This window comes from Mytilus edulis, chromosome 4, assembly GCF_963676685.1.
Source record: "Mytilus edulis chromosome 4, xbMytEdul2.2, whole genome shotgun sequence".
Classification (NCBI taxonomy): Eukaryota; Metazoa; Mollusca; class Bivalvia; order Mytilida; family Mytilidae; genus Mytilus; species Mytilus edulis.
The window spans coordinates 20,741,678-20,764,514 of record NC_092347.1 but is presented as its reverse complement, the minus strand read 5'-3'; the positions used below and the strand labels follow the sequence as shown (position 1 = coordinate 20,764,514).

The 22,837-nt window shown below is 31.9% G+C and overlaps 2 protein-coding genes across 2 annotated transcripts in view; both read left to right on the top strand.

Annotated features, from left to right (window-relative positions):
* LOC139521287 (uncharacterized) overlaps nucleotides 1-1,001 on the top strand; it is a 46,774-nt gene extending 45,773 nt beyond the window's left edge. The window contains exon 27 of the mRNA XM_071314761.1: nucleotides 964-1,001. Within this exon, the coding sequence (XP_071170862.1) occupies nucleotides 964-1,001 (38 nt within the window). The remainder of the gene's footprint in view (nucleotides 1-963) is intronic.
* On the top strand, nucleotides 567-20,060 carry LOC139519183 (uncharacterized G-patch domain protein DDB_G0278987-like). Its single transcript, XM_071311046.1, has 7 exons — nucleotides 567-654; nucleotides 1,518-1,619; nucleotides 4,852-4,950; nucleotides 6,604-6,705; nucleotides 9,371-9,472; nucleotides 11,273-11,377; nucleotides 13,693-20,060. The coding sequence occupies exons 2-7, from the start codon at nucleotides 1,565-1,567 to the stop codon at nucleotides 13,746-13,748; spliced, it is 519 nt and encodes a 172-aa protein (XP_071167147.1). The 5' UTR covers nucleotides 567-654; nucleotides 1,518-1,564; the 3' UTR covers nucleotides 13,749-20,060.
* The last annotated feature ends 2,777 nt before the right edge of the window (nucleotides 20,061-22,837 follow it).

Here is a 22,837-nt window from a genome sequence, read left to right as displayed (position 1 = left end):
AGGGGTTTAGTATTATACTATGATCAACTGTATGACATGAACATAACCCATATCATGCCAGCAACTTTTTTATGGAATAAATCTGTTTATTTAATTTCCGAAGCAAATCCATATGATTGAATCGATATTAATTTCAAAATTGTCACCTTTAAATACCTGACAACAGTATCGGTACTATATTAATTGATGATTAAGTCTGTTTAAAGGTTTAGTTAGCTTATTAGGTGAATGACGACATGTTTAAGCTTTGTATAGAATATTACCTCAAATATTCGATGCGAAATACCTGAACGTGAAAGATGTCTGCACGTTGGTGTATATTTACGAATGATGTATATTCACGAATAATATCCTTGTATCGTTGATAAAAATTATCAAATGTTTTGACAAGTGTGTGATATCGAAAACCCTGATGTTATAATGTTTAGTAAACTGATTTCTTCCGTTACAATCAAATAGATTGTTTCATATAGTGAAACAAAAATTCAATTTGGAAAAAACATGCATTTATTTTTGATCGATAACATCAATTATTGAGTTGAGTGCATTATGTAGATGAACAAAACAGTGACCACAAAAAAAAGTCGAAGAAATCAGACGAAATTCCTGTTTGTGTAACTGATAACACAAGTAGTCATGAAAGTGAGAAAAGTGGTGAGTTTAAATATATACAGATTCATTTCAGCAGTATCGTTACTATATCCACAAATGATTAAGTCTGTTTAAAGGTTTTGTTAGCTTATGAGTTGAATGACGACATTTTTTTTAGCTTTGTAAGGAATATTACAATAAAATTTTGATGTGAAACCTGAAAGTGTAAAATGCCTGCACGTTGATGTATATTTACGAATGGTATACTTGTACCAACGAAAAGAATATCAAGTGTTTTACAAATTAGTGATATCGGAAATCCTGATGTTATAATTTTCAGTTAAATAGCTTTCTTTTGTTTAAATTACACAGGTTCTTTCAAAGTCACGTCTCCGTCCAAAAATGGATGATAACAATAAAAAATGTAAAATCATATCATTTATCTTAAAGTTGGATATGAAGCTTCCTGTTAACAATAAATATAACGACATTCAGGAAACGGCACTGTTCATCGATAGTATTATCTTTATTCAAAGTCAGTTCAGCGGGATACATCTCTTTAGTATATGTATCCAATATTTAAGAGAAAACAAAAGAAATGCTAGTTATGACTTAATCGATAACACCAATTATTGAGGTGAAACTATTAAATTCGCTGTACATATCAAAGTAGAAGGAAAACACAAAAAATTAATAAAAATATAAGAAACCATATTTTTTTCATTAATAATACCAATCGTAATGAGAAAAAAAAGACGAACTTTACCAAACTGAAAAAAGTTTCCAGAATGTTGTAGAGCAAATGACTGTTTTATAAATATATCTGAGGGTTTTTCCTATACTATACAGGAAAATGACTGTAATAAATTATCTTGCAATGCATTAAAACTACTGCCTTTATGATATTATCCTACATTTTTTCGTAGATGAACAAAACAGTGACCACAAAATAAATTCGACGAAATCAGAAGAAATGACAGTTATTAATGAAACTGATAACACAAGTAGTCAAGAAAGTGAGAAAAGTGGTGAGTTCAATTATATCGAGACTCATTTCATATTGATGCTTCATCTCCCTTGATTTGGTATCGTTAAAATCTTTGTACTCGCTGATCTGCTGTTATTCAAGATTAAACGAATTGAACGACAATAGTAATAAGTAGCCTTTTGTCTATATCATTTAAAATAGATAAATAAAATGAAAATAATGCGTTCTAAATTTCATTCGTCGGGAGAACCTTGTAAAATAGAGACATTTTAAAGTAATATATACACACAATGATTGAAATGCATGAACATAGAAGACCGGGTGCTTTGACAGAGTAAGCCTCTCCTGCTTTTTTCACGAATCATCTTGCGAATCAACACTCAATCAAAATATGAAAATCTTGAAAATGTCACAAATGACAGTAGATATCAGACGACCATATCGGAATGTAAAGATATATAAGATGTCAAAATCCAATGTGTAATTAACACAGCGAGAAAATTCCTTATCCAGAGGCGGGCTTCAACTAACCCCTTAACCAACACAAATCAATACGCACAGTAAAACTTAGTTTAAAAGAGGTTCGAGTCCGATGATAGAATATGTAACAGAAAACTAATTTAAGCAACATGCAAATGAAATATAAATCAACAAAGGAGTACTAACAGTTACTCAAATACCAGATCCAGACGTTATTTTAACGGAATAATGAGTAGGTCCCCATCATATGAAAATCAAGCCCGATCCCTTTCGTTAGGGGTTTAGTATTATACTATGATCAACTGTATGACATGAACATAACCCATATCATGCCAGCAACTTTTTTATGGAATAAATCTGTTTATTTAATTTCCGAAGCAAATCCATATGATTGAATCGATATTAATTTCAAAATTGTCACCTTTAAATACCTGACAACAGTATCGGTACTATATTAATTGATGATTAAGTCTGTTTAAAGGTTTAGTTAGCTTATTAGGTGAATGACGACATGTTTAAGCTTTGTATAGAATATTACCTCAAATATTCGATGCGAAATACCTGAACATGTAAGATGTCTGCACATAACAACCGTAACACCACTACTAATCGTGTATGAGATAAGCCCCCCTCCCTACTAACCTAATATGAAATATACACGGTCTCGACGAGGGCGCTTACAGTAGCCTCATTCCTAGAAATGTATAGGAGGTAAGATAAATGTATATATCATAAATGTAGTCTTCTGTACACGGTTTTATAATTTTTTACGCAAATATATCGTAAAATCGTCATTTTTTTCACTCTGTCTGAACATATCCGATATCATCTATGAAACGGTTATTCCATAACGGTCAACCGAATGGTGATGGCGTCCGTAAAATTACCGAGAGCGATTTCAACTTCACCATTTGGAACTCTTGGTTTAATAGCTTCCTTGTGAGCAGCAACCCTCTATCAAGAAAATCATGATAGGAATTACTAACACAGAAATATCGTATCAATTGGAAGTTATATATACCCCGTATGGAGGTACTGCTTGAATGTTGTTTACCATGTACGATTAGATTAAAGTTTATTTCAATGACAGATTCAGGCGTATTGCGATCACCGGATTTTTACGAGAAGGTTGACCGTTATGGAATAACCGTTTCACAAATGATATCGGATATGTTCCTTACGTCGTAACTACAATCCCCTTCCCTTTCATGAATATGACCTACCGAATTAGACTATTTACCGGATTTGTAATCACTTAAGCAACACGACGGGTGCCACATGTGGAGCAGGATCTGCTTACCCTTCCGGAGCACCTGAGATCACCCCTAGTTTTTGGTGGGGTTCGTGTTGTTTATTCTTTGGTTTTCTATGTTGTGTCGTGTGTGCTATTGTTTTTCTGTTTGTCTTTTTTATTTTTGGCCATGGCGTTGTCAGTTTGTTTTAGATTTATGAGTTTGACTGTCCCTTTGGTATCTTTCGTCCCTCTTTTCAAGCTAAGGTCACTTGAATACAGAAAATATGCTGGCGAATTGCTTCCTTGAAGCAAGCAATTGAAAAAATATAACTTCGTCTAAGTATGGACATATTACAGAACTTTCTTCAGAAAAAAGTATATGTGCATAAGTTTTATAATGAAAACTATCCATTTAGTTATAAAAAACCGTATTCATCATTTTCATTTTTAATTTGAGGTTTCATATGACTTTGAGTTGTAAAGCTATTGACTCTGTTAAAATATATCTGGGTTTTGTCCTACTATACAGACAAATGACTGTAGTAATTTTTCCGCATTTAAAGTAGTTTTTAGCTCACCTGGCCCAAAGGGCCAAGTGAGCTTTTCTCATCACTTGGCGTCCGTCGTCCGTCGTCGTCCGTAGTTCGTCGTCATCGTAAACTTTTACAAAAATCTTCTCATTTGAAACTACGAGGCTAAATGTGATTAAACGTAGCCACAATAATCATTGGGGTATTTAGTTTAAAGAATGTGTGCGGTGACCCGGCAAACAAACCAAGATGGCTGCCATGGCTTAAAATAGAACATAGGGATAAAATGTAGATTTTGGCTTATAACTCCGAAACCAAAGCTTTTAGAGCAAATCTGACAAGGAGTAAAATTGTTTATCAGGTCAACATCTATCTGCCCTGAAATTTTCAGATGAATTTGACAACTGGTTGTTGGATTGCTGCCCCCCCAATTGGTAATTGTTAAAGAATTTTTGCGGTTTTTCGGTTATTATCTTGATTACTGTTATAGATAGAGATAAACTGTAAACAGCAATAATGTTCAGCAAAGTAAGATCTAATAAAAAGGCAACATGACCACAATGGTCAGTTGAGCCTTAAGGAGTAATTGCCCTTTAAAGTCATTTTTTTTAAAAACATTTTTCATTAATTTGGTAATTTTTGGTAAATTTTAACAAAATCTTTTCAAATGTATCTAAAGGGCCAAGTCTATATAAATTGAGAAAATTCTAAGTAGCAAGAATGTTCATATAAAGCTCTTCAACGATTTTCGGTACTTATACATCTTCGGATTTCAAATGTTTGGCTTTGAGCGTTCCTGATGAAGGTAAATCCAGAAAAGCGCTTCGGACGCAATAAATTATAAAACGTGTTGTTTTCCATTTTTTTCAGTAAAGTGAGATCTACAAACACATTACCATCACCAAAACACAGTTTTGTCATGAATCAATCTGTGTCTTTAGTTTACCGTAATATGTACATACCAAGATGAGCGACACAGGCTCTTTAGAACCTCTAGTTTATAATATTTATCTACATTGATTTCGTAGATGAACAAAATAATCATAAAGCAATTTTAAAGAAAACAGAAGAAATGTCTGAAATTACTTCAATCGATAACAACAATAGGCACGAACTTGAGGAATGTTGTGAGTTTGATTATATAGATACTCATTTCATATTGAAGGCTTATTTCGTTTGTATTGGAATCGTTGGAATTTTTATACTCGCTGATCTGCCATCAGTTGTGATCAAATGAATTAAACGACTATAGTTTGCCTGTGTCGATATGTCGTAAATCAATTACGAAATGAAAACAGCACGTTCTAAATGTCATTCGTCCGAAGCGCTTTTGTTAAATAGAGGCATTTCAAATTTAAACACACAATCTGAGGGAATCGCAAAAACTTTGAATACCGGGTGCTTGGGCAGACTAAGCATATCCTGCTTTTTTTCGCGATTCAACTTGCGAATCAACACTCAGTCAAAATATGAAAATCGAGAATCTGACACAAATAAAAGTAAAAGTAGATACCAAATGACTATATCGGAATGTAAAGATATAAGATTCATAACAAAAAAACTTAGACGTTAACACAGTGAGATAATTCCGCACCCGGAGGTGGGCTTCAGCTAACCCCGCAACAATCACAAATCAATACGCACAGTCAAACTTAGTTTAAAAGAAGTCCGAGTCCGATGATGGAATATGTTACAGAAAACTAAATTAAGCAACATGAGAATGATATATAAATAAACAAAGGAGTACTAGTAGTTATTCTTATGCAAGCTCCAGACCTCATTTAAACTGATTAAATGAGTATGTCCACATCATATGAAAATCAAGTTCGATCCCTCTCATTAGGGGTTTAATATTATACCATCATCAACTGTATGAGATGAACAAAACTCGTATCATGCCCAAAACTACTTTTTTTTAAAGGATATTGTTATGTCTGATGCAAAAACTCTATGAGTGAATCAATGTTAATTAAAAATGTCATCTTTAATAACCTGACAACAGTATCGTTATTATATCCAAAAATTAATAAGCCTGTTTAAAGGTTTTGTTAGCTTATAAGTTGATTGACGATATTTTTGAGCTTTGTAAGGAATATTATTATAAAATATTTGATGTGAAATACCTTTAAGTGTAAAATGTCTGCACGTTAATGATGTCCTAGTACCGACAAATTTGTGATATCAGAAATCCTGATGTTATAATTTTCAGTAAAACAAATTTCTTTCGTTTAAATAAAACAAGTTGTTTCATACACTAGCGAATCATAAAACATATTGAGATAGATAAACACTATAAGGTGGTAACAAAGTCATGTAATCATTCAAAAATGGATGATAACGATAGAAAATGAAAAATCATGTCGTTTATCGTAAAGTTGGGTATGGATTTTAAAATTAACGATAAAGATTCGAGATCCAGGAAAGGGCACTATTCATCGATAGAATTATATGTATTCAAAGTCAGAAAGTCAAAAACAGAAGAAATGCCAGTTATATTTTAATCGATAACAACAATTATTGAGGTGATACTATTAAACTCGATGTGAATGTCAGCGGAAATGTTGATAAAGATAACGACGACAAAAAATAAATAAGACACAATATTTATTTTTTCATTAATAACACCAGAAGTATTTTGTAACAAGGTTGTAACATTTGTAAAGCAAATGACTATTTTATGAATATATCGGAGGGTTATTGTCCTCATTAACTGTAATAACGGATCCGGCCATGCATTAAAACTACGGCCTTTTTGATATTATCCTATATTTTTTTCGTAGATGAACAAACCAGTAACCACAAAATAAATTCGAAAAACACAGAAGAAATGCCATTCAGTAATGTACCTGATAAAACTAGTAGTCAAGAAAGTGAGAAAAGTGGTGAGTTTAATTATATCGAGACTCATTTCATATTGATGCTTTATCTCGCTTGTTTTGTAATCGTTAAAATCTTTTTACTCGCTCATCTGCAATCATTCAAGATTAAAAAAAAATCGAACGACAATAGATATAGTTTGCCTTTGTCCAAATCTTAATTTTCATTCGTTCGAAGGGTTTTCGTTAAATAGAGACATTTAAAATTAAAAAACACACACAATGGGTGAATCGCATAAACTTGAAAGACCACAATTTCTTGTTTTGTTTGAACTCAAAATAGGAAAATCGTCAATAAGACACAAAGAAAATATCAAACGACCATATTGGAATGTTTAGATATAATATCGCAAAAAACTATTATGACGCCAACACACCGAGATAATTCCGCATCCGGAGGCAGGCTTCAGCTGACACCTTTAATAAATACACACCAAAACTCATAGTTAAACTCTGTTAAAGAGAAGTCCAAATCCGATGTTAGAATAGGTAACAGAAAAAAACCAAGCAAAATGACAATACTATAAATCAAAAAAGAAGTACTAGTACTACATGCAAGCTCCAAATCTCATTTTATTTGATTCAATGAGTATGTCCCCATCATATTAAAATCAAGCACGATCCTGATGAGATGAAGACAACCCATATCATGCCAGCAACTTTTTTATGGCATAAATCTGTTTATTTCCGAAGCAAATCCATATGAGCGAATCAATATTAATTTCAAAATTGTCATCTTTTATAAATTAATTGTCTGACAACAGTATCGTTACTATATCAATTGATGAATATATCTGTTCAAATGTTTAGTTAGCTTATTAGGTGAATGACAACATGTTTAAGCTTTGTATAAAATATTAACGCAATTATTCGATGTGAAATACCTGAACGTGTAAGATGTCTGCACGTTGGTGTATATTTACCAATGATGTATATTTACGAATAATATCCTTGTATCGATGATAAAAAGTTTGTGATATCAAAAACCCTGATGTTAAAATTTTCAACAAAACAGATTTCTTTCGTTAAAATCAAACAGGTTGTTTCATACAAGAGCAAATCGAAAAAAAAAACATATTGAGATAAATAAACACCATAAGATGGTGACCAGGTCACGTCTCCATCCAACAATGGATACTTAACAATAGAAAATGAAAAATTATTTCTTTTATCGTAAAGTTGGGTATGACGCTTGCTGTGAACAATATTGATATTAACATCCAGGAAAGGGCAGTTTTCGTCATAAATATTATCATCCTTCCCTACGCCGATATCACCCTGCTCTGTTGCTCCATAATTCTCGTATCAAGGCTTCAAAACGAGACCAGGCATTATCAGCGACGTCAAAATGTGAGAGGGGAAGTTATCATTGACGTCACACTGCTAGAGGAGACGTTATCAAGCTTGCTTTCGTCAAGCGTGAAATTGTCTAAGGAATAGGGAAAAGACCAGCTGCGCTCACTCACCAAAAAGGTTCACATTGTGGCTCGCGGCTGATATTTTACGATATCAATGTGTAGAAAAACCCGATAATCTATACTTATCTCTATTCAAGTCAGTTCAGCAGCATGCGTCTCTTTAGTTTACATATCCAATATTTATTTCGTAGATGACAAACATAGTGAACAAAAAATCAATTTAGAGAAAACATGCATTTATTTTTGATCGATAACATCAATTATTGAAGTGAGTGTATTATGTAGATGAACAAAACATTGACCACAAAAAAAATTCGAAGAAATCTGACGAAATTCCTGTTATTAATGTAACTGATAACACAAGTAGTCAAGAAAGTGAGAAAAGTGGTGAGTTTAAATATAAACAGATTCGTTATAGCAGTATCGTTACTATATCCACAAATGATTAATAGTTATCAAAGGTACCAGGATTAAGTCTGTTTAAAGGTTTTGTTAGCTTATGAGTTGAATGACGACATTTTTTTAGCTTTGTAAGGAATATTACCATAAAATTTTGATGTGATACCTGAAAGTGTAAAATGCCTGCACGTTGATGTATATTTACGAATGGTATCCTTGTACCAACGAAAAAAATATCAAGTGTTTTACAAATTAGTGATATCGGAAATCCTGATGTTATAATTTTCAGTTAAATAGCTTTCTTGTTTAAATCACACAGATTTTTTCATACACGAGCGAATCGGAAAACACATTTTGAGATAGATAAACACCATAAATATAAGTTGGTAACAAAGTCACGTCTCCGTCCAAAATTGGATAATAACAAAAAAAAAAAATGAAAAGTCATCTCATTTATCTCAAAGTTGGATATGAAGCTTCCTGTTAACAATAAAGATATCAACATCCAGGAAAGGGCACTGTTCATCGATAGTATTATCTTTATTCAAAGTCAGTTCAGCGGGATACATCTCTTTAGTATGTGTTTCCAATATTTAAGAGTCAACACAAGAAATGCTAGTTATGATTTAATCGATAACACCAATTATTGAGGTGAACTATTAAATTCCCTGTAAATATCAGCGGAAATGTTTACCAAACTGAAAAAAATTTCCAGAAGGTTGTAAAGCAAATGACTATTTTATAAATATATCTGAGGGTTTTTCCTATACTATACAGGAAAATGACTGTAATAACTTGTCCGGCAATGCATTAAAACTACTGCCTTTATGATATTATCCTACATTTTTTCGTAGATGAACAAAACAGTGACCACAAATTAAATTCGACGAAATCAGAAGAAATGACTGTTATTAATGAAACTGATAACACAAGTAGTCAAGAAAGTGAGAAAAGTGGTGAGTTCAATTATATCGAGACTCATTTCATATTGATGCATTATCTCGCTTGTTTTGGTATCGTTAAAATCTTTGCACTCGCTAATCTGCTGTTTTCAAGATTAAATGAATTGAACGACATTAGTAATAAGTAGCCTTTTGTCTATATCACTTAAAAGATTAAAAAATGAAAACCATGCGTTCGTCGGGAGAACCTTGCAAAATAGAGACATTTTAAAGTAATATATACACACAATGAACACAATTGAATCGCATGAACATAGAAGACCGGGTGCTTGGACAGAGTAAGCCTCTCCTGCTTTTTTTCACGAACCATCTTGCGAATCAACACTCAATCAAAATAGGAAAATCTTGAAAATGTCACAAATAACAGTAGATATCAGACGACCATATCGGAATGTAAAGATATAAGATGTCAAAATCCAATGTGTAATTAACACAGCGAGAAAATTCCTTATCCGGAGGCGGGCTTCAACTTACCCCTTAACCAACACACATCAATACGCACAGTAAAACTTAGTTCAAAAGAGGCGCAAGTCCGATGATAGAATATGTAACAGAAAACTAATTAAAGCAACATGTCAATGATATATAAATCAACAAAGGGGTACTAGCAGTTACTCACATACCAGATCCAGACGTCATTTTAACTGATTAATGAGTAGGTCCCCATCATATGAAAATCAAGCACGATCCCTTTCATTAGGGGTTTAGTATTATACCATGATCAACTGTATGACATGAACATAACCCATATCATGCCAGCAACGTTTTTATGGAATAAATCTGTTTATTTAATTTCCGAAGCAAATCCATATGAGTGAATCAATATTAATTTCAAAATTGTCACCTTTAATTACCTGACAACAGTTTCGTTACTATATTAATTGATGAATAAGTCTGTTCAGAGGTTTAGTTAGCTTATTATGTGAATGAAGACATGTTTATGCTTTGTATATAATATTACCTCAAATATTCGATGCGAATTACCTGAACGTGTAAGATGTCTGCACGTTGGTGTGAATTTACGAATGATGTATATTTACGAATAATATCCTTGTATCGTTGATAAAAATTATCAAATGTTTTGACAAGTGTGTGATATCGAAAACCCTGATGTTATAATGTTCAGTAAACTGATTTTTTTCGTTACAATCAAACAGATTGTTTCATACACGAGCCTATCGAAAAACATGTTAGGATAAATAAACACAATAAGATGGTGGTGAGGTCATGTCTCCATATAGAATTGTGAGATTAACAATAGAAAATGAAAAATCATCTCTTTAATCGTAAAGTTTGGTATAAAGCTTCCAGTTAACAATATAGATATCAACATCAAGGAAAATGCAGTGTTCATCGTTAGTATTATCTTTATTCATAGTAAGTTCAACAGGATACATTTTTTTAGTTTACATATCCAAGAATTACTTCGTATATGAACAACATAGTGAACACAACATATGTTTAGAGAAAACAGAAGAAATAACCGTTAGTTTGTAATCGATAACACCAATTATTATAGTGATACACTTTAATTCGCTGTTAACATCAGCGGAAATATTGATAAAGACAATGTCAACACAAAAAATTAATGAAAAATTAGAAACTCAAAAAAGGAATGAAAAAATAACGAACTTGACCAATTTGAAAATTGTTTTCATAAGGTTGTAAAGCAAATGACTATTTAATAAATATATCTGAGGTGTTTTGTTCTACTATACAGAAAAAAGACTGTAATAACTTGTCCGTCCATAAATACTGATGATTTCATGATATCATCCTATATTTGTTTCGTAGATGAACAAAACAGTGACCTTAAAATAAATTTGAAGAAATCAGAAGAAATGCCTGATAGTATAAACGTAGCTGATACCACAAGTTGTCACAAAGGTGAGGAACGTGGTGAGTTTGATTATATCGAGATCCTAATATCATATGAATGCTTTATCTTGATTTTTTGTAATCGTTTAAATCTTTATACCCGCTTGTCTGCTGTCACTTCGACCAAATGAATTGAACGACAACGAGCGCGTTCTATATTTCATTCGTCCGGAGGGCTTTTGTTAAATAGAAACATTTAGCACACACAATGAGTGATTAGCATAAACTTGGAAAACCGGGTGCTTGTACATAGTAAGCATCAACTGCTTAGTATTCACGAACCATCTTGCTAATCCGCACTCGTTTTAAAATATCACAATCGGGATTACAATAAGTTAAATTACATATCAGACGACTGATTGTAAAGATATAGAATTGCAAAAAAATCATGCTACTAGTGAATTGGACATCGGTACATCGTGTCTTTCAACCAATTTGTGAATGTGGTTGTATCAATTTCAGTAATTCTTCCTCACAACTCTGATAGAGCATATGTTTTGTAGAAGAACAACCCCGTCAACGAAATCTGCAAAATGTTATGCATAAGCGTAACATATAACTACGATTCGTATACGCTCTACTGCAGATGGTATATTACTGCTGAAAGTGGGAAACGGTCAATAAGAAAGTTGACATTTTTTTGTCGAAAGATCAAATAAACAAGCAGACTTTGTACTTTCAGTAGTATCCGTTATCAATTCACTTGTATATAACAGCAAGATGTAAAAACTCGTTAAAATATTTTAAATCATGGTTGTATGTAGTGACAAGACATCGTCAATCTATCTTTGAGTGAAACTAAAGAATTATGCAGGGCGTCTTTTCTTTTTTGTTTTGAAAAGTTTCTTCATGCATTCTGCTTCATATAAAAAACCAAAACACATTTGTTAGAAGCGATGATTTAAGTAAGATTGTGTACGACCTTTAACCTTTTATCTGCGTATCCGATTTTTGTAGAGAAAAAAAATTGTGCCACTTGTTTAGGAAAATGAGGTCGAAATTTTGTATATTTGCTCAATATTCGGATTTGGATTTGTGGCCGTATTTTCCCTTTCGAAAGAAGGCCATTTTTTTGTTTTAAAAGATAAACACAAATTGTTTCATTGTTAAATAATTTGTAGTTTCTTTATTTTATAAGTGTCCTAAAAATGTATACATTTTTTATTCAAAAATAACTCATATTTATCAAATATTCATGAATGTAGAAAAATACATCATTTTTTGCTGTATATTTATCAAGTTAAAAAAAAATGCACTATTTACGTTTTCATGAAAATAGTCACAAATAATCTTCTTGCGTAATCAAACCAAATGGTATTTTAAAAAAGAGGGGTCAATGAACTCGTTTAAAAGTTAAATAAGTTTGAATGATAAAAATCAGTCGAACACTGAATCTTTTCCCGATAAGTCATAGTTTGACGTCGCGAAAATAACAATTTTCGTTAGCAACGTCATAACCTCCCCTGTACATGTATCGTATGCCCTTAACTAAAAATCTTTTTCCTGTGCAACTATAAAGGAAATTAATAAGGCCGAAGAACCATTTTCAACTTATCCCGCTGTATCCTTTATATTTGTAAAAAAATTATCTTTTGGAATAAAAGGCTGAAAAAGGTATATCGAAATGTTATAGAAAAACGACATATGAACATTGTGCAATTGCCATTGTTATAGTTATCCTTTTATATCCAGAATTTTAAGAATGTAATAATATTATACAAGAAAATCAACGATTATTTCCTTCACGAATAAAACATATATAGTGTTTACGTTTTTATCCGGATCAATAACTATAATAACTGGACCCTTCATTGGTGAGTTTATCCAAAACATATATCTATAGATGGACTGGTCTATGATAAGCGAGCCGGATAAACCCTTGGTTATTTTTTTACCCAGTCAAGTTAATTGAATGAAGTAATACATACAGATGACTTTAGTAACTAGTCCGGCCATTAAAACTGCTGTCTGTATAAGATTATTCTGCATTTATTACAGAAGAACAAAACAGTGAACACAAAACAAATTCAAAAATTGTGTAATCAATAATACCAATAGACAAGAATCGTTCAAATTTTTATTCTGACTTATCTGCTATCGTTTGTGTTCAAACGAGTTAAAAAAAACACAGTATTTAGCCGTAGTTCATATAATTGCAAACGAAGAGGATATAGAACTAAGTAACTTGACAAAAGTGAAGGACAGTTTTAGATTTAATATATTTTGTAAAGGAAGTGAATATAATATAAATACGAACACTGATGTTTGCCTTTTCAAATATGGTGAAAATATTGAAAAAACTGCTTTTATAATACTACACTGCATGTGTTTTGTAGATATTTCATGTTGTGGTAATGCTGAACTGAAACCAGATTTGAACATTAACGAATGAGATGCAAAATTAACAATTTAATTTTGGAACGAAACCATGAAAAGCCAAGAAACTGAGAAATAGGACAAGCTTTGATAATTTAAACATGTTTTCATGAATCATTAACTCATCTTTATAATTAGTTATCAAAGGTACCAGGATTATAACCTTGTATATAAGTTGTATCGTACACACTTCGGATAAATAGAATATTACTTGTGCTTACATGAACGTCTCTTAAATATATTATAAATATACTACTGATGGAAATCATTAACTCGATAACGACTAGGACCGGGTTCGTCAATTTGATAGGCGTCTTCATATGCATGGATCACGCAACCATGAAATGCAAACTTAATCAATTTAAAGCTGGTAAATATTATACAACTGTTAAATCATATCAGACATCTATATTACTACCTACAATAAAATTGAGAATGGAAATGGGGAATGTGTCAAAGAGACAACAACCCGACCAAATAAAAAGAACAGCAGAAGGTCACCAACAGGTCTTCAATGTAGCGAGAAATTCCCGCACCCGGAGGCGTCCTTCAGCTGGCCCCTAAACAAATATATACTAGTTCAGTGATAATGAACGCCATACTAATTTCCAAATTGTACACAAATCTATCACAGCGACAATATGTCTTAGGTGGGATAAGAGACGGATTTCTCGAGAAAACGTGTCTATGCTGTGTTAAGAGACAGATTCAATGTATTGGTCACTTGAATCGTAAATATGCCCGTAAACTGTACACAGGGTTGATTTTGGGTTATTTTATACCATGATGGAGATACCGCATTTGAGTATGACATGTTATTCTTTTGAAGAAACAACATAGACGATGAAATGTGATTCAAAGCATAAAATAATGACGTGAACAAGGTCACTATACTCCTTGATTGAGTGCAAAATTTGGAGTAGTTACACATTTAATACGTGTTTCCAATTGAGTTTTATTGACAATCATCTATTTTGAACTTTTTTTGCACATTGTTGTTAATATACTGGAATTTGATTTGACTGTCATACAAGAGAGATGTTTAGCGCTATAAAACCAGGTTCAATACACCATTTTCTACATAAAGAAATGCCTGTACCAATTCAGGCATATGACAGTTGTTGTCCATTCGTTTGATTGATGTGTTTTATCTTTTGATTTTGCCATTAAATTTGATTAGGGACTTTCCGCTTTGAATTTTCTTCGGAGTTCAGACTTTTTGTAATTTCACTTTTTCTATGAAGTTTATGCAGAAAGTTCCAAACCATTCTTTCCTGCAATTATTTAGCTGAAATAAATAACAGTTACTCTCTTAAATTCAAAATATTGCTATTTTCTATAGGGAACAACCACGATCTTTAAAAAAGGGAGATATTATATTTGATCGTGATTCTCAATTTTTGATGATATTCACCAAACTTCAACGTATTCAGATCACAGCTGACAGACTAGTAACCCGCAAAAAGAAGTTTGAACATATAAATCAAACACTTATGACTCTTCATTGGCTACCATTTAAATTCTCATGCCAGTAAAAACTGTTTCTATACGCATGCAAAGCCTTGAATGGACTTGCACCTTCGTATCTTAGTGAACTAATACATTTTTACAAACCAGCACGATCGTTGCGATCTGAAAATGCATCTTGAATCGAGATGCCAAAAAATGCACGAACCAAAATGTATGGTGAACGGAGGTTCGATGTGGCGGCTGGGACTCTGTGGAATAGACTTCCAACAAATCTTCGAAATGGACAACCGCTAGAACTATCTAAGAAAGGACTAAAGACGCATCTATTCAAAGTTGCATTATTTTGTGGATCGCTCATAATTAAAACCTGGCACTGTGATTGGTTGTATTTGACTGATGTTGATTTTTATTATTTTGTACATTTTTGTCTGATTTTTTTGTGTTTCTGTATACATTTTTTGTACTTCGATCTAACATTTTTATTTTTATCTTATTTTACAAGCTGGAGTATTTTAGTAACTTATTTTTAAATATAAAAGACAGCAATTTTAGAAATATTTAGTTAAGATAACAAGTTTTCACATTTTCATTAATTCATTTATTATTCTTTTAATTTATGTTTCTAGAGTCTTAACTTTTTATAGTTGATTTGATGTTGTATGCTTTTAAACAAATTTTGGGCAATTTTTAACTTTGAAATTTCGTGTATGTACGAACTTGTGTACTTTTGTTTTAACATATAAAGCGCTTAGAGTAATTGTAGTTTTATATAATGCGCTATAAAAATGCCTTGTTATTATAATAATAATAATAATAATAATAATAATAATAATAATAATAATAATAATAATAATAATAATAATAATAATAATAATAATAATAATAATAATAATTAAAAACCAATTGTTCAGAGAACAATTGAAGGTCTTTCCACCAAAAACCATGTATTTTGATATGAAAGTAGTAAAATTCGGTTTAAAATGTAATTTCCAGCGTCAAATGATAGCTTATTGAACGCTGATTCCAAAAATATATGGTTTCTATGATATATCTTTTAAAGAAGGGAGATAATTTGTTACTTCCGGTTTCTTCTGGTATTATTTGAAAGTTTACTTGACACTGATTCCAAAAATATCTCGTTTAATACTTTTATATTCTTAAAAAAAATTAAGATACTACCGGTTTACACAAGGCCACTTCCGGTTGTCTTTTCTAAGGTTAAATGGCTTGAATTCTAATGCAAAAATTCTCATGGCTTTATCATGCATACATATGAGGAAAAGCAAAGGTCAAAATCTAGAACGTCAATTTAACCTATGACCCTGAGCTCAATTTCAAGGTCATCAACCAAGGACTTCAATCAAAAGACCCTAGGTGTTAATTATATTTGGTCCATGAGTTTTATCACCATATGCATATTTTTATATAAAAGAGGGGAGAAAACTCTAATTTTAAGTTAGCGTACCCTTTAAATTAATATGTATGTGTTACGACATGTCGCAACTAACAATTAAGTAAAAATATGTTGTCGATATCTTATATGGTGTTTAAAAAGAGGTGAAAATAAGCCAAAATCCAAATTTAAAAATGACCTTGACCTTTGACCTTGACCCTATTTTCTTTTTTTCGGACCAAGGACCTCTAATCAAAACAACCTATGTCTCTATCACTTATGGTTTACCAATTACACTTACATTTTACTTATTTTAAATACAGAAGGGGAAATAACTCTCATATGCAGTTTCTGACCGCTTCGGTCAAAATTATTTTTAAGATCCTGAGGATATAACGAGCATATTGGTGAAATAATTTTGTTGTGATCTTTAACGGTTGCGAAGGAGATTTGTACACAAGAAAAACAGTGTTTGGGGAGATAACTCTTACCATAAAAAGTGTTCGGCTTAACAGGGTCAGTTTCAAAATCGTAATAATTGTTCGATATCATACGCAAAAAATCGAAGTGATATCTTGCGAAACAAAGTCAGAAAAAAGTGGCGGAAGAAGAAAAAAAAAATAATAATAATCAGAAGAAAAACAATAGGTTTTCTTTCCACAGAAAAGTGGAAAGACCTAATAATATAGGGTTATTGCATGAAAATTGGGGAATATAGCGAGTAGAATTTTATATTGCACTAGCTTGTGAGTGCAATATATGTTCTACGAGGGACAATATTCCCCAATATTCATGCAATAACCCTTTTATTGTATAGCAATATAATATTTAAAAGTAAAAATTGGTTTAAACTAAAATTTTGTCGTGGATGACGTCATAAATTTTTTGAAGATTTATTGCACTAGTGCAATTTTAGAATTTATTTTACGCTAACTTTAGGTTACTTTCTGTGGAAAATATTATATTTCTATGCAATAATAATAATAATAATAATAATAATAATAATAATAATAATAATAATAATAATAATAATAATAAACAAAATTGTATTGTAACGCATATAGAGTGTAAAGGATTATTCTAAATTAAAAATTGTTGAAAATAATGATCTTCCTTTTCATGATATGAATGTCCTGAAACAAGAGAACAATATAAAGCTTATGTGAGTAGTAACCTAGAAACAGCCTTTTATTTTAAAATCTTAACAATTCATTTGTTTTTGTCGTACAATTACTGTATCATTTATATTGCAACTGGACAGTGATGGTAACGTTGGTATCTAGATTGATTCATAATATCAAATATAATAGATACGGCTAATTTAGTCCTTATATATATTTGAATACATTAACATTTATTTTAAGTGAAAAATGTTTTAACGTTAATTACAAATTGTTCGCCATTCCCTCTCTGTGAATAAAGTAAGGTAACTTGTTAATTTTCCAAACATTCTATTATCGTGGGGAGACAAGATCATTTCGGTTTTCATTGAGATAGTCGTTTTCAAAAAAAGTTAAAATGTTTTATGTAGGTTCCAAAAATAATTTCTCAGTAAAGCATTTAGCTCTGGATTACAATGTTCTGAAGATCTGTTTTGTGTGTGTGCGTATGTCTATCTTTGTGTTAAAGGTTGTTACATTCCAACCATGTATTTGTCATTCACCTTAACATATTTGTTCAAATTAAAAGAGTACTTGTAATGTATTGTAAAACCATAATACGGCATTAAAAATAAACAGTTTAAAAAAAACTATACGTACTGATGAAACTGTAAACCTTTTCAAGCGTACATCGTACAAAGAGAGGTTACTTTTGCATTAAGGAGGGTCGAAAGATAACAGACGGACAGTCAAACTCCTAGATTGTAAACTGACAACGCTATGGCTAGAAAATAAAAATAAAAGACAGTCTAATAATAGTAAAGAAGACACAATAAAGAAAACTAAAGACTAAGCAACACGAACCCCACCAAAAACAGGGGGTGATCTCAGGTGCACTGGAAGGGTAGGCAGATCCTGTTTCACATGTGACACCCTTTAAAATGACACATTGAACACATTAAAGTGGTGAATAACACTGCAGAGAGCTAACTCTGTAAAACTCACATGGACGTTATAATCATGTTCTATTGTTAGGAAAATATTAGCTTCTCAATTATCAAAATAAGTATTTGTCAAACTGTTATATCTTGACTTTTATTGCTCATAATTAACATTTTTATACATTAATACAATACGGTCGTTTAAAATTATATGACCCTTACAGTATAAGACATACTACAGATCGTAGATTTGCATAAACGTACCCAAATAAAGGTTAAATTAAAGCCTGCACATTGATAATTTTCTTTTATCACAACTTCCTGTTAAGATTTGACTAAATATCCTACTATTGTCAGGTAAATACTCTATTTCGTTTTATTAATCCTGAAATGCTTCGAGTTGTTATCCGATAATAAAAAAAACTTGACCTATATGTATGCATTATCTATAACATATCATATCCCTCATAATAATAAAACTCATAAATAAATGTTCTGTAATATTGCAATGAGAGAATTCTCCGCATGAGTCAAATGATTTACTCATGTAGACGTTCATAACTAAAGGTCTTCAACAATGATCAAAACCCTATACGTATGTTAAGCAATAACCGCGAAATGGCAATTGTGAAAATATTAAAACGAGAAAAATAACCTTCTGATTAATATAGAAATCAATAAAAGAAAAGAACATATGATGTACTTCAACATACGACGACCACTATGAGAATGTGTCGAAGTAATACATGTTTGCTGATCTCAGACTCTTAGTTGACACCTAATTTTTTAATTGTGACTACATAAGTCATTTTTAGGCAATTTCCCATGCCTAGAAGATTAATTTTTTCCCCAAAAAACCATGATACTGAGAGTCGGAGAACCGAATCTGTAAACCAGAAATTACTGCCCCTTACAACTAAGGCCAAGCAATTAACATTTCGGACCTGAATCAAGTTTCAGCCGGAACGACCCTGCTTTTCCGAATAAACCAAACCCTTTCAACAAGATATGGCTAATTCTGTTGGCAAAGAAAAGACCAAAGATGAACTAAACACTTGGCAAAACAAGAATTTGATGTATTTACATCTGTTTGTAAAAAGTCCAATTTAGTTCTTTTTTTATTTCGATATTACCAATATTTCTCCTATTAGTTCAACAGATAAAAAGGACATGAATAAAAATGTATGCTTCTTTCGGAGGCAGATTGTGAGCTTAAATGAACGGTGATCCCATTTTATTTTATTTCATTTTTCTATTAGGTATATGATGAAGTTCATTTATAGAAAAATATAGCGAAATCCTATATAAGAAAAAAAAGAAGGTTTATACCCATTAGCCCCCTTTAACACAATTTCAATTCTTATTTGTAATTCCAATGTTATATAGAATCTTCATCTACAGTAGTGTCATAAGTAGTATTTTATTTTATTGTATAGCAATATAATATTTCCCACAGAAAGTAACCAAAAGTTAGCGTGCAATAAATTCCAATATTGCACTAGTGCAATAAATCTTCAAAAATCCATGACGTCATCAACGTCAAAATCTAGTTTAAACCAATTTTTACTTTTAAATATTATATTGCTATACAATAAAAGGGTTATTGCATGAATGTTGGGGAATATTGTCCCTCGTAGAACATATATTGCACTCGCAAGCTCGTGCAATATAAGATTCTACTCGGGACAATATTCCCCAATATTCATGCAATAACCCTATAATATTTGTATGTTAATCAATAGATAAATCACATAACAACTTTAATGCATATAAATAATAAAATATTTGACAGTACGAGTTAGTATAGATGTGAGTTGGTTGAGTACGAGCTGGATAAGTTATGAGTTGACATGTATCTACTTTCAATCAGGTGTGGAATATTTTGGAACTATTTTTTTCTGATTTTTAAAACATCTCTATTTGTGAAACTGATTTGTGAAACTGCCTGATTTGTAACATTCATTCAATCAACATGGGAGTACTTTAATTTAACATGTTCTTGGATTAATTTGCACTTCTCATAAGTGCAAATTGGAACCACACTTTTTTTGTCGTAGAATCATCAAATTTGGCAATAATGTACCTCTGGGGATAAATAACACAATACAAAAATAAATTTGATATGGCTCGCCCGGTTCGGCAACTGGAGCGAAAACAGTGACAAAATCCTGTAGGATATTTTTTTCTCCCATAGGATTTTTAAAAATCCTACAGGATTTTGAGAAATCCTATAGGATAAAGTCATAATCCCGTAGGATATTTTAAATATCCTATGAGATATATAAATCCTATCGGATTTATTTATCCTATAGGAAAATTTATCTCCTATGGGATTAAATTAATATCCTATGGGATTTAAAATCCTGTAGGATTTTCAAAAAAAGTGTTAAATCCGATAGGATTTTTTTTATCCTATAGGATTATCATGAAAGACTTTTTGACAGAAACTAATGTCCCTTAGGATATTTTTTTCTCCTAAGGGATTTATTTTGTCCTGTGGGATGTTTTTTCTCCCATGGGATATTTTTTTCTCCTACCGGATTTTTTTCTCTCCCTTAGGATAAATTTTGTCCTGTAAGATATTTTGTTTTCCCTTAGGATTAACTTTGTCCTATAGGATTATTTTTTCTCCCATAGGATTAAATTTTGATACGTTTTGTCATCTAAGATGGATTCGTCAGTTTTGTTGGTATCTTACAAACGTTAACAATTGTTGCTACATAGATATTGATCACTACGTAGCTACTACGATATTGAACTCAACCTTTGTATTTAGCCTAGCTGCTACATAGATATTGATACCAGGGATCAGTTCAATATCGTAGCAGCTACGTAGCGACTATGTAGCTGCTATCAAAATCTAAGTAATAACTAGTCTATAGCTACACGTTCAATAGTCAATATCTACGTAGCACTACGTAGCTGCTACGATATTGAACGCGTCCCAGGGTTGGGTTCAATATCGTAGCAGCTACATAGCGGCTACGTAGCTGCTATCAATACTTATGTAACAACTAGTCTATAGCTACACATTCAATAGTCAAAATCTACGTAGCACTTCGTAGCTGCTACGATATTGAACTCGACCCATCTACGTAACCGCTACGATATTGAACACGACCTTGGGTTGTGTTCAATATCTTATCGGCTATATAGGGCTATGTAGATTTATGACTTTTGAACGGGTGGCTAGCCTAGCTGCTACATAGATATTAATAGCAGCTAAGCTAGCTTCTCGTTCAATAGTCATAAATTTACGTCGCACTACGTAGCTGCTACGATATTGAACGCAACCCTGAAAAGGGTCGTTATAGTTTCAATAATTATCGAAACGGATACACGGAAATATTACTTTATAGGATTGTGCAAATCTTGCCTTCGTATATGGTTTTCATGATATTAATTATTAATGAGTCTGTTTAATAAATGTTGTTTGTTTTACGTCCTGTGGCAAATATTACATGTATGTTCATAACGAGAACACAATAGGTAGGCTTTTCATAGCAAATATAAAAGGTCGACTGAGAGAATGGACATGGAACTTGGAATGGTAATGCAAAATGAGGATATATTGAATAAAAAACAGAGCTGCCTCAATTAATTGTGCAAGAGTACCAAATGTGCAGAAGTCTTCCGTGCATGAAATCTATACTTAAATCGACCATCGTTTTTCAAGTACTGTTTTTAATAATATCAACTGGTTAAATGCATTTTGATGGCCTAAATAAAAGGGAGAGTTCTTTTAGATTGGATTATTTATAGCATTTTAGTTTTTTTGGTATGATACTATATTTCAGATTTCTCTTGGTTATGTTTTTGCACTTAGTGCGGGAAATCGTGGGTTCAAATCCCGGCATGGTCAATCCAAATACGTCAACATTTAAAATTGCTGTTCCTCCGCTAAGCAAGTGGAATTAATAATTTAATTACACCTCTCCTCCATTACATGATATATCTGTAAAAAAACACTGGTATGCTCGAGTGGCTAAATGATGTCCAAATGCGGAGTGTTACCTTGTGAACTAGCACGTTAAAAATCTTTCTCGACACTATCAGTCTAGAACAGGGTTCATATTCAGTATAACATTTGGAACTTGAATTTGTCTCTGGACAGGTCTGGATATAAGGCATATTCAACGTTCATTATATATCTACTAAATCGTTAATAAATAGAGAAGTATTTTCCTTGTACTGATTTTTA